Source organism: Petromyzon marinus, unplaced genomic scaffold (assembly GCF_048934315.1).
Source record: "Petromyzon marinus isolate PM22_M1 ecotype Great Lakes invasive population unplaced genomic scaffold, UKy_Petmar_22M1.pri1.0 PM_Scaffold_59, whole genome shotgun sequence".
Lineage (NCBI taxonomy): Eukaryota > Metazoa > Chordata > Hyperoartia > Petromyzontiformes > Petromyzontidae > Petromyzon > Petromyzon marinus.
In genome coordinates this window covers 209,837-224,239 of record NW_027423601.1, presented here as the reverse complement: position 1 = coordinate 224,239, position 14,403 = coordinate 209,837, and the positions used below count along the sequence as shown (strand labels likewise).

At 52.6% G+C, this 14,403-nt stretch overlaps 1 protein-coding gene across 1 annotated transcript; it reads right to left on the bottom strand.

Moving 5' to 3' along the window:
• Positions 1-7,392: 7,392 nt before the first annotated feature.
• Positions 7,393-14,337, bottom strand: LOC142923704 (uncharacterized). Its single transcript, XM_076064671.1, has 2 exons — positions 11,927-14,337; positions 7,393-11,884 (listed from the first exon to the last, which is right to left on the bottom strand). The coding sequence occupies exons 1-2, from the start codon at positions 12,599-12,601 to the stop codon at positions 11,588-11,590; spliced, it is 972 nt and encodes a 323-aa protein (XP_075920786.1). The 5' UTR covers positions 12,602-14,337; the 3' UTR covers positions 7,393-11,587.
• Between the last annotated feature and the right edge of the window lie 66 nt (positions 14,338-14,403).

Sequence of the window (14,403 nt, the reverse complement as noted above, 5' to 3'; positions counted from 1 at the left end):
AAAGCTCCCCCAGGTAACCTCACACGGGCCTTAGGGGCAAGTGCTGATGGTCAGGCAAAGACAAAGCTCCCCCAGGTAGCCTCACACGGGGCTGTGGGGGCAAGTGCTGATGACCAAGGCAAAGACAAAGCTCCCCCAGGTAGCCTCACACGGGGCTGTGGGGGGCAAGTGCTGATGGCCAGGTAAAGATAAAGCTCCCCCAGGTAGCCTCGCACGGGGCTGTAGGGGCAAGTGCTGATGGCCAGGTAAAGACAAAGCTCCCCCAGGTAGCCTCACATGGGGCTGTAGGGACAAGTGCTGATGGCCAGGTAAAGACAAAGCTCCCCCAGGTAGCCTCACACGGGGCTGTAGGGGGCAAGTGCTGATGACCAAGGTAAAGACAAAGCTCCTCCAGGTAGCCTCACACGGGGCTGTAGGGGGCAAGTGCTGATGGCCAGGGTAAAGACAAAGCTCCCCCAGGTAGTCTCACACGGGGCTGTGGGGGCAAGTGCTGATGGCCAGGCAAAGACAAAGCTCCCCCAGGTAGCCTCACACGTGGCTGTAGGGGGAAAGTGCTGATGGCCAGGTAAAGACAAAGCTCCCCCAGGTAGCCTCGCACGGGGCTTTAGGGGCAAGTGCTGATGGTCAGGCAAAGACAAAGCTCCCCCAGGTAGCCTCACGCGGGGCTGTAGGGGCAAGTGTTGATGGCCAGGCAAAGACAAAGCTCCCCCAAGTAGCCTCGCACGGGGCTGTAGGGGCAAGTGCTGATGGCCAGGCAAAGACAAAGCTCCCCCAAGTAGCCTCGCACGGGGCTGTAGGGGCAAGTGCTGATGGTCAGTAAAAGACAAAGCTCCCCCAGGTAGCCTCACACGGGGCTGTGGGGGCAAGTGCTGATGACCAAGGTAAAGACAAAGCTCCCCCAGGTAGCCTCACACGGGGCTGTAGGGGGCAAGTGCTGATGGCCAGGGTAAAGACAAAGCTCCCCCAGGTAGTCTCACACGGGGCTGTGGGGGGCAAGTGCTGATGACCAAGGTAAAGACAAAGCTCCCCCAGGTAGCCTCACACGGGGGTGTGGGGGCAAGTGCTGATGACCAAGGTAAAGACAAAGCTCCCCCAGGTAGCCTCACACGGGGCTGTAGGGGGCAAGTGCTGATGACCAAGGCAAAGACAAAGCTCCCCCAGGTAGCCTCACACGGGGCTGTGGGGGCAAGTGCTGATGACCAAGGTAAAGACAAAGCTCCCCCAGGTAGCCTCACACGGAGCTGTGGGGGCAAGTGCTGATGACCAAGGCAAAGACAAAGCTCCCCCAGGTAGCCTCACACGGGGCTGTAGGGGGCAAGTGCTGATGGCCAGGAAAAGACAAAGCTCCCCCAGGTAGCCTCACACGGGGCTGTAGGGGGCAAGTGCTGATGGCCAGGTAAAGACAAAGCTCCCCCAGGTAGCCTCACACGGGGCTGTAGGGGGCAAGTGCTGATGGCCAGGTAAAGACAAAGCTCCCCCAGGTAGCCTCACACGGGGCTGTGGGGGCAAGTGCTGATGACTAATGTAAAAACAAAGCTTCCCCAGGTAGCCTCACACGGGGCTGTAGGGGCAAGTGCTGATGGTCAGGCAAAGACAAAGCTCCCCCAGGTAACCTCAGACGGGGCTGTAGGGGCAAGTGCTGATGGTCAGGCAAAGACAAAGCTCCCCCAGGTAGCCTCACACGGGGCTGTAGGGGGCAAGTGCTAATGACCAAGGCAAAGACAAAGCTCCCCCAGGTAGCCTCGAACTGGGCTGTAGGGGCAAGTGCTGATGGTCAGTTAAAGACAAAGCTCCCCCAGGTAGCCTCACACGGGGCTGTGGGGGCAAGTGCTGATGACCAAGGCAAAGACAAAGCTCCCCCAGGTAGCCTCACACGGGGCTGTGGGGGGCAAGTGCTGATCGCCAGGTAAAGATAAAGCTCCCCCAGGTAGCCTCGCACGGGGCTGTAGGGGCAAGTGCTGATGGCCAGGTAAAGACAAAGCTCCCCCATGTAGCCTCGGACGAGGCTGTAGGGGCAAGTGCTGATGGCCAGGTAAAGACAAAGCTCCCCCAGGTAGCCTCACACAGGGCTGTAGGGGCAAGTGCTGATGGTCAGGTAAAGACAAAGCTCCCCCAGGTAGCCTCACACAGGGCTGTAGGGGCAAGTGCTGATTGTCAGGTAAAGACAAAGCTCCCCCAGGTAGCCTCACACGGGGCTGTAGGGGCAAGTGCTGATGGCCAGGTAAAGACAAAGCTCCCCCAGGTAGCCTCACACGAGGCTGTAGGTGCAAGTGCTGCTAGCCAGGTAAAGACAAAGCTCCCCCAGGTAGCCTCACACGAGGCTGTAGGTGCAAGTGCTGCTAGCCAGGTAAAGACAAAGCTCCCCCATGTAGCCTCGGACGAGGCTGTAGGGGCAAGTGCTGATGGCCAGGTAAAGACAAAGCTCCCCCAGGTAGCCTCACACGAGGCTGTAGGTGCAAGTGCTGCTAGCCAGGTAAAGACAAAGCTCCCCCATGTAGCCTCGGACGAGGCTGTAGGGGCAAGTGCTGATGGCCAGGTAAAGACAAAGCTCCCCCAGGTAGCCTCACACGGGGCTGTGGGGGCAAGTGCTGATGACTAATGTAAAGACAAAGCTTCCCCAGGTAGCCTCACACGGGGCTGTAGGGGCAAGTGCTGATGGTCAGGCAAAGACAAAGCTCCCCCAGGTAACCTCAGACGGGGCTGTAGGGGCAAGTGCTGATGGTCAGGCAAAGACAAAGCTCCCCCAGGTAGCCTCACACGGGGCTGTAGGGGGCAAGTGCTAATGACCAAGGCAAAGACAAAGCTCCCCCAGGTAGCCTCACACGGGGCTGTAGGGGCAAGTGCTGATGGTCAGGCAAAGCTCCCCCAGGTAGCCTCACACGGGGCCTTAGGGGCAAGTGCTGATGGTCAGGCAAAGACAAAGCTCCCCCAGGTAACCTCAGACGGGGCTGTAGGGGCAAGTGCTGATGGTCAGGTAAAGACAAAGCTCCCCCAGGTAGCCTCACACGGGGCTGTGGGGGCAAGTGCTGATGACTAATGTAAAGACAAAGCTCCCCCAGGTAGCCTCACACGGGGCTGTGGGGGCAAGTGCTGATGGTCAGGCAAAGACAAAGTTCCCCCAGGTAGCCTCACACGGGGCTGTAGGGGCAAGTTCTTCACGTTCTGTAGATGTCACTGGTTCATCACGTTCTGTAGATGTAGATGCCACTGGTTCTTCACATTCTGTAGATGCCACTGGTTCTTCACATTCTGTAGATGTAGATGTCACTGGTTCTTCACGTTCTGTAGATGTAGATGCCACTGGTTCTTCCCGTTCTGTAGATGTCACTGGTTCTTCACGTTCTATAGATGCCGCTGGTTCTTCATGTTGTGTAGATGTCACTGGTTCTTCACGTTCTGCAGATGTAGATGCCACTGGTTCTTCACGTTCTACAGATGTAGATGCCACTGGTTCTTCACGTTCTGTAGATGCCACTGGTTCTTCATGTTCTTCATGTTCTGTAGATGCCACTGGTTCTTCACGTTCTGTAGATGTAGATGCCACTGGTTCTTCACATTCTGTAGATGCCACTGGTTCTTCACGTTCTGTAGATGCCACTGGTTCTTCATGTTCTGTAGATGCCACTGGTTCTTCACGTTCTGTAGATGTAGATGCCACTGGTTCTTCACATTCTGTAGATGCCACTGGTTCTTCACATTCTGTAGATGTAGATGTCACTTGTTCTTCACGTTCTGTAGATTTAGATGCCACTGGTTCTTCACGTTCTGTAGATGCCACTGGTTCTTCCCGTTCTGTAGATGTCACTGGTTCTTCACGTTCTGTAGATGCCGCTGGTTCTTCACGTTCTGTAGATGCCACTGGTTCTTCATGTTCTGTAGATGCCACTGGTTCTTCATGTTCTGTAGATGCCACTGGTTCTTCACGTTCTGTAGATGTAGATGCCACTGGTTCTTCACATTCTGTAGATGCCACTGGTTCTTCACATTCTGTAGATGTAGATGTCACTGGTTCTTCACGTTCTGTAGATTTAGATGCCACTGGTTCTTCCCGTTCTGTAGATGCCACTGGTTCTTCCCGTTCTGTAGATGCCACTGGTTCTTCCCGTTCTGTAGATGCCGCTGGTTCTTCATGTTGTGTAGATGTCACTGGTTCTTCACGTTCTGCAGATGTAGATGTCACTGGTTCTTCACGTTCTGCAGATGTAGATGTCACTGGTTCTTCACGATTTGTAGATGCCACTGGTTCTTCATGTTGTGTAGATGTCACTGGTTCTTCACGTTCTGTAGATGTCACTGGTTCTTCACGTTCTGTGGATGTAGATGCCACTGGTTCTTCACGTTCTGTAGATGTAGATGCCACTGGTTCTTCACGTTCTGTAGATGTCACTGGTTCTTCACGATCTGTAGGTGTCAATGGTTCTTCATGTCCTGTAGATGTCACTGGTTGTTTATGAGACAGACAGAGAGAGACACACAGAGAGAGACACAGAGACACAGAGAGAGACAGAGACACACAGAGAGAGACAGAGACACAGAGAGACACAGAGAGAGACAGAGAGACACAGACAGAGACACACAGAGAGAGACAAAATGAGACACAGACAGAGACACAGAGAGAGACAAAGTGAGACACACAGAGAGAGACAAAGTGAGACACATAGAAAGACACACAGAGACACAGAGAGAGACACACACACAGAGACACACACAGAGACACAGAGAGACACAGAGACACAGAGAGAGAGAGAGACAGAGAGACAGAGAGAGACAGAGAGAGACACAGAGACAGAGAAACAGAGAGAGACACACAGAGACAGACAGACAGACAGAGACACAGAGAGAGACAGACAGAGAGAGACAGAGAGAGAGAGACAGACAGAGACACAGAGAGAGACAGACAGAGAGAGACACAGAGACACAGAGAGAGAGACAGAGAGAGACACAGAGACAGAGAGACAGACAGAGAGAGACACAGAGACACAGAGAGAGAGACAGACAGAGAGAGACACAGAGACACAGAGAGAGACAGACAGAGAGAGACACAGAGAGACAGACAGAGAGAGACACAGAGACACACAAAGAGAGACACAGAGACACAGAGAGAGACACAGAGACACACAGAGACACAGAGAGAGACAGACACAGAGACGCACAGAGAGACACAGAGAGACACAGAGACAGACACAGAGAGACACAGAGAGACAGACACAGAGACACACAGAGACATAGATAGAGACAGAGACACACAGAGAGACACAGAGAGACACAGACAGAGAGACACAGAGAGACACAGAGACACAGAGAGACACAGAGACACAGAGACAGAGAGACACAGAGACACACAGAGACACACAGAGAGAGACAGAGACACACAGAGACAGACACAGAGAGACACAGAGAGAGACAGACACAGAGACACACAGAGACACAGAGAGAGACAGAGACACACAGAGACAGACACAGAGTCACAGAGAGAGACAGACACAGAGACACAGAGAGAGACAGAGACACACAGAGAGACACAGAGAGACACAGACAGAGAGACACAGAGAGACACAGAGAGACACAAACAGAGACACAGAGAAAGAGAGACAGAGACACACAGAGACACACAGAGACACAGAGACACAGAGAGACACAGAGACACACAGAGAGACACAGAGACACACAGAGAGATACACAGAGAGACACAGAGAGAGACAGACACAGAGACACACAGAGACACAGAGAGAGACACAGAGAGACACAGAGACACACAGAGAGACACAGAGAAAGAGACAGAGAGACACACAGAGAGACACAGAGAGACACACAGAGAGACACAGAGAGACACAGAGACACACAGAGAGACACAGAGACACACAGAGAGACACAGAGACACACAGAGAGATACACAGAGACACAGAGAGACACAGAGAGAGACAGACACAGAGACACACAGAGACACAGAGAGAGACACAGAGAGACACAGAGAGAGACACAGAGAGACACAGAGAAAGAGACAGAGAGACACACAGTGAGACACAGAGAGACACAGAGAGACACACAGAGAGACACAGAGACACACAGAGAGACACACAGACACAGAGAGAGACACAGAGAGACAGAGACACACAGAGAGACACAGAGACAGACACAGAGACACAGAGACACACAGAGAGAGACAGAGACACACAGAGAGACAAAGTGAGACAGACACAGACACAGATAGACACAAAGTGAGACACAGCGTGAGCGAGATCCCGTGGTGATGTTTATTGAACCGGGGTTTGGGTTCGCTATGTACACAATTGGGAGAGACACAGACAGAGACACAGAGACAGACACAGAGACACAGAGAGACACAGACAGAGACACAGACAGAGAGACAGAGACACACAGAGACACAGAGACACACAGAGAGACACAGAGACACACAGAGAGACACAGAGACACACAGAGAGAGACACAGAGACACACACAGAGAGACACAGACAGAGACAGACACAGATAGACACAAAGTGAGACACACAGCGTGAGCGAGATCCCGTGGTGATGTTTATTGAACCGGGGTTTGGGTTCGCTATGTACACATTGGGAGAGACACAGACAGAAAGACACAGAGAGACACAGAGAGACACAGAGAGAGACACACAGAGATACACCGAGAGACAGAGACACACAGAGAGACACAGAGACACACACAGAGAGACACAGAGACACACAGAGACACACAGAGAGACACAGAGAGACACAGAGAGAGACACAGAGAGAGACAGAGACACACAGAGACACACAGAGAGAGACAGAGACACACAGAGAGACACACAGACAGAGAGAGACAGACACAGAGATAGACACAAAGTGAGACACAGCGTGAGCGAGATACCGTGGTGATGTTTATTGAACCGGGGCTTGAATTCGCTATGTACACAATGGGAGAGACACAGAGAGACACAGACAGAGACACAGAGAGACACAGAGACACACAGAGACACAGAGACACACAGACACACAGAGACAGACACAGATAGACACAAAGTGAGACACAGCGTGAGCGAGATCCCGTGGTGATGTTTATTGAACCGGGGTTTGAGTTCGCTATGTACACAATTGGGAGAGACACAGAGACACAGACAGAGACACAGAGACACACAGTGAGACACAGAGAGACACAGAGATAGACACAGAGACACACAGAGACAGACACAGAGACACAAATTGAGACACACAGCGTGAGCGAGATCCCGTGGTGATGTTTATTGAACCGGGGTTTGGGTTCGCTATGTACACAATGGGAGAGACACAGACAGAGACACAGAGACACACAGTGAGACACAGAGAGACACAGAGATAGACACAGAGACACACAGAGACAGACACAGAGACACAAATTGAGACACACAGCGTGAGCGAGATCCCGTGGTGATGTTTATTGAACCGGGGTTTGGGTTCGCTATGTACACAATTGGGAGCCTCTGCGCGGTGTGAGATTTTTGGTTTAAAAAGAGCCAATGAACAACAATCTCTCCCCACCATCACCCCCCCACTAACCCCCCCACCCACTCACCCCCCCACCACCACCACCGCGGACCTCTCGCTCCCCACCCACCCTGTCCCACCCCCCACTAAAAGTTGCAAAATCACAGGCGAGAAAAACACAAAATGTTAACACAGACGTCCGGCGTTACACTCCCACGGTCACACACACACACACAGTGACACACACACAGTCACACACAGTCACACACACACAGTGTGACACACACACACACAGTGACACACACACACACAGTGACACACACACACAGTCACACACACAGTCACACACACACAGTGACACACACACACAGTGACACACACACACAGTGACACACACACAGTCACACACACACACAGTGACACACACACACAGTCACACAGTCACACACACACAGTGACACACACACAGTCACACACACACAGTCACACACAGTGACACACACACACAGTCACACACAGTGACACACACACACAGTCACACACAGTCACACAGTCACACACACAGTGTACACACAGTCATACACAGTGACACACACAGTGACACACACAGTCACACACACACAGTGACACACACAGTGACACACAGTGACACACACACAGTCACACACAGTGACACACACACACAGTCACACACAGTGACACACACACACAGTGACACACACACACAGTCACACAGTGACACACACACATACACACAGTCATACACACACACAGTGACCCACACACAGTGACCCACACACACACACAGTGACACACACACACAGTCACACTCAGTCACACACACAGTCACACTCAGTCATACACAGTCACACACACAGTCACACTTAAAGTCACACGTACACACACTCACACACACGTACACATTGACACACACACACTCACGTACACACACACTGTCACACTCACACACGTACACACACACATACACACTCACACACACGTACACACACTCACACACGTACACACTCACTCACACGTACATACTGACACACACTCACACACGTACTCACACAGTCACACTCACACGTACACTCTCACTCACACGTACACACACTCACACGTACACACTCTGGCAGTCACACGTACACTCACGTACACACTCACACACTCAGTCACACTCACACGTACACACTGGCAGTCACACGTACACTCATAGTCACACTCTCTCATAGTCACACGTACACACTCACACTAGCAGTCACACGTACATACTGACACACCCACACACACGTACTCACACAGTCACACTCACACGTACACACGTACACGCTGGCAGTCACACGTACATACTGACACACACACGTACTTACACGTACACACCGACACACTCAAACACACGTACACACTCACACTCTGGTAGTCACATGTACACTCACACGTACACACTGGCAGTCACACGTACACTCACGTAACTCTCTCAGTCACACGTACACACTCACACACACTCTGCCACACGTGCACACTCACACGTAGACACTCACACACTGGTAGTCACACGTAGACACTCACTCACACGTAGACACTCACTCACACGTAGACACTCACACACTGGTAGTCACACGTAGACACTCACTCACACGTAGACACTCACTCACACGTAGACACTCACTCACACGTAGACACTCACACACTGGTAGTCACACGTAGACACTCACTCACACGTAGACACTCACTCACACGTAGACACTCACTCACACGTAGACACTCACACACTGGTAGTCACACGTAGACACTCACTCACACGTAGACACTCACACACTGGTAGTCACACGTAGACACTCACTCACACGTAGACACTCACTCACACGTAGACACTCACTCACACGTAGACACTCACACACTGGTAGTCACACGTAGACACTCACTCACACGTAGACACTCACACACTGGTAGTCACACGTAGACACTCACTCACACGTAGACACTCACTCACACGTAGACACTCACACACTGGTAGTCACACGTAGACACTCACTCACACGTAGACACTCACTCACACGTAGACACTCACACACTCACACGTAGACACTCACACACTGGTAGTCACACGTAGACACTCACACACTCACACGTAGACACTCACTCACACGTAGACACTCACACACTCACACGTAGACACTCACTCACACGTAGACACTCACTCACACGTAGACACTCACTCACACGTACACACTGGCAGTCACACGTAGACACTCACTCACACGTCGACACTCACGTACACACTGGCAGTCACACGCACTCACACGTACACACTCACGCACACACTGGCAGTCACATTCATTGTCACTCTCAAAGTCACACTCACACACTCAGTCACACGTACACACTCAGTCACACGTACACACTCAGTCACACTCTCTCAGTCACACGTACCCTCACGTACACACTCTCATCGTCACACTCTCATAGTCACACGTACACTCACAGCCACACTCACTCACACGTACACACTCACAGCCACACTCACTCACACGTACACACTCACAGCCACACTCACTCACACGTACACACTCACTCACACACTCAGTCACACGTACACACTCACTCACACGTACACTCACTCACACGTAAACACTCAGTCACACGTACACACACTCAGTCACACGTGCACACTCACTCGTACACACTCACACTCTCTCAGTCACACGTACACTCACGTACACACTCTCATAGTCACACGTACACTCACAGCCACACTCACTCACACGTAAACACTCACTCACACGTACACACTGGCAGTCACACGTACACTCACTCACTAACGTACACACTCACTAACGTACACACTCACTAACGTACATACTCACGTACACACTCACTCACACGTACACACTGGCAGTCACACGTACACTCTCTCAGTCACACGTACACACTCACACGTACACACTCATTCACACGTACAGACTGGCAGTCACACGTACACACTCACACACTCTCATACACACACACTCACTCTCATACACACTCTCACACACTCACTCTCATACACACTCTCACACTCACTCTCATACACACTCTCACACTCACTCTCATACACACTCACTCTCATACACACTCACTCTCATACACACTCACACACACTCTCATACACACTCACTCTCATACACACTCTCACACACTCACTCTCATACACACTCTCATACACACTCACTCACTCTCATACACACTCACTCACTCTCACACACTCTCACACTCCTCTCATACACTCACACACACTCACTCTCATACACACTCACTCGCTCTCATACACACTCTCATACACACTCACTCTCATACACACTCTCACACACTCACTCTCATACACACTCTCACACACTCACTCTCATACACACTCACTCTCATACACACTCTCACACACTCACTCTCATACACACTCACTCTCATACACACTCTCATACACTCACTCACTCACTCTCATACACACTCTCACACACTCACTCTCATACACACTCACTCACTCTCACACACTCTCACACTCCTCTCATACACTCACACACACTCACTCTCATACACACTCACTCGCTCTCATACACACTCATACACACTCACTCTCATACACACTCTCACACACTCACTCTCATACACACTCTCACACACTCACTCTCATACATACTCTCACACACTCACTCTCATACACACTCTCACACACTCACTCTCATACACACTCTCACACACTCACTCTCATAACACTCACTCTCATACACACTCTCACACACTCTCACACACTCACTCTCATACACACTCTCACACACTCACTCTCATACACACTCTCACACACTCACTCTCATACACACTCACTCTCATACACTCTCACACACTCACTCTCATACACACTCACTCACTCTCATACACACTCTCACACACTCACTCACTCTCACACACTCTCATACACACTCTCACACACTCACACACACACTCTCACACACACACACTCTCATACACACTCACTCTCATACACACTCTCATACACACTCACTCTCATACACACTCACTCACATACACACTCTCACACACACTCTCATACACACTCACTCTCATACAGTCATAATCGCCTACTCACACTCACCTACTCACACTCACGCGCACCTGCAACGCTCAAAGCAAATGTACAATTGAAATACCTTATCATCAACACAACCACCACCACCACTACCATCTTCACCACCACCACCATCACCATCTTCACCACCACCACCATCACCATCTTCACCACTACCACCACCATCTTCACCACTACCATCTTCACCACTATCATCAACACAACCACCACCACCATGACCATCTTCACCACCACCACCATCACCATCTTCACCACTACCACTACCATCACCATCATCTTCACCACTACCACCACCATCACCATCTTCACCACTACCATCTTCACCATCTTCACCACCACCATCACCATCTTCACCACTACCACCACCATCACCATCACTACCACCACCACCATCTTCACCACTGCCATCTTCATCACCATCACCATCTTCACCATCACCACCACCATCTTCACCACCACCATCACCACCACCACCATCTTCACCACTACCATCTTCACCACTACCACTACCATCACCATCATCTTCACCACTACCACCACCATCACAATCACCACCACCATCTTCACCACTGCCATCTTCACCACTACCACTACCGTCACCACCACCACCATCTTCACCACTGCCATCTTCACCACCACTACCATCTTCACCACTACCATCTTCACCACTACCATCTTCACCACTACCACCACCATCACCATCACTACCATCACCACCATCTTCACCACTGCCATCTTCACCACCATCACCATCTTCACCATCATCACCATCTTCACCACCACCACCACCATCTTCACCACTACCACCACCATCACCATCACTACCATCACCACCATCTTCACCACCATCACCATCTTCACCACCACCATCACCACCATCACCATCTTCACCACAACCATCTTCACCACTACCACCATCTTCACCACTACCACCACCATCTCTCTGTTCACAGCATCATCATCATCGTCGTCTGTCCGGCCACGTGTCTGTGCACCATCACCCCAGCAAATCCACGCCATCTCGACAAACTCCTCGCCCGAGGAGGCGGATGATGATGATGAGGGGGATGATGATGATGATGAGGGGGATGATGATGATGAGGGGGATGATGATGATGAGGAGGATGATGATGATGAGGGGGATGATGATGATGGGGATGATGATGATGATGGGGATGATGATGATGAGGGGGATGATGATGAGGGGGATGATGATGATGAGGGGGATGATGATGATGAGGAGGATGATGAGGGGGATGATGATAATGAGGGGGATGATGATGATGAGGGGGATGATGATGATGAGGGGGATGATGATGATGAGGGGGATGATGATGATGAGGGGGATGATGATGATGAGGGGGATGATGATGAGGGGGATGATGATGATGAGGGGGATGATGATGAGGGGGATGATGATGATACGGATTCTGCCGGGAGATTTCCAGTGGCACGTGTTGTTGTTGTTGTTGTGGCCAAGAGGGTGGTGGTGGGTGGTGGTGATGGTGGGGGTGGTGGTGGTAGTGGTGGTGATGGTGGGTGGTGGTGATGGTGGGTGGTGGTGGTGGGTGGTGGTGGTGGTGGGGGTGGTGGTGGTGAGGGTGGTGGTGGGTGGTGGTGGTGATGGTGGTGAGGGTGGTGGTGGTGGTGGTGGTGGAGGTGGTGAGGGTGGTGGTGGTGGTGGTGGTGGAGGTGGTGAGGGTGGTGGTGGTGGTGGAGGTGGTGAGGGTGGTGGTGGTGGTGGCGCTGCCGACCGGGCGACGAGACGCAACAGGGCGGCGTGGGTGAGTAGCAGGGAGAGAGACACGGGGAGAGAGAGACACGGGGGGAGAGAGACACGGGGGGAGAGAGACACGGGGGGAGAGAGAGACACGGGGAGAGAGAGACACGGGGGGAGAGAGACACGGGGGGAGAGAGACACGGGGGGAGAGAGACACGGGGGGAGAGAGAGAGACACGGGGGGAGAGAGAGAGACACGGGGAGAGAGAGACACGGGGAGAGAGAGACACGGGGAGAGAGACACGGCGAGAGAGAGACACGGGGAGAGAGAGACACGGGGAGAGAGAGACACGGGGAGAGAGAGACACGGGGAGAGAGAGACACGGGGAGAGACACGGGGAGAGAGAGACACGGGGAGAGAGAGACACGGGGAGAGAGAGACACGGGGAGAGAGAGACACGGGGAGAGACACGGGGAGAGAGAGACACGGGGAGAGAGAGACACGGGGAGAGAGAGACACGGGGAGAGAGAGACACGGGGAGAGACACGGGGAGAGAGAGACACGGGGAGAGAGAGACACGGGGAGAGACACGGGGAGAGAGAGACACGGGGAGAGAGAGAGACACGGGGTGAGAGAGACACGGGGAGAGAGAGACACGGGGAGAGAGAGACACGGGGAGAGACACGGGGAGAGAGAGACACGGGGAGAGAGAGACACGGGGAGAGAGAGACACGGGGAGAGACACGGGGAGAGAGAGACACGGGGAGAGAGAGACACGGGGAGAGAGAGACACGGCGAGAGAGAGACACGGGGTGAGAGAGACGCGGGGAGAGAGAGACACGGGGAGAGAGAGACGCGGGGAGAGACACGGGGAGGGAGAGACACGGGGTGAGAGAGACACGGGGAGAGAGAGACACGGGGAGAGAGAGACACGGCGAGAGACACGGGGAGGGAGAGGCACGGGGTGAGAGAGACACGGGGAGGGAGACACACGAGGAGGGAGAGACACGGGGAGGGAGAGACACGGGGAGGTCAATGGCCTACGGACCCCCCACGGAACCCCCACGGACCCCCACAGACCCCCACGGACCCCCCACAGACC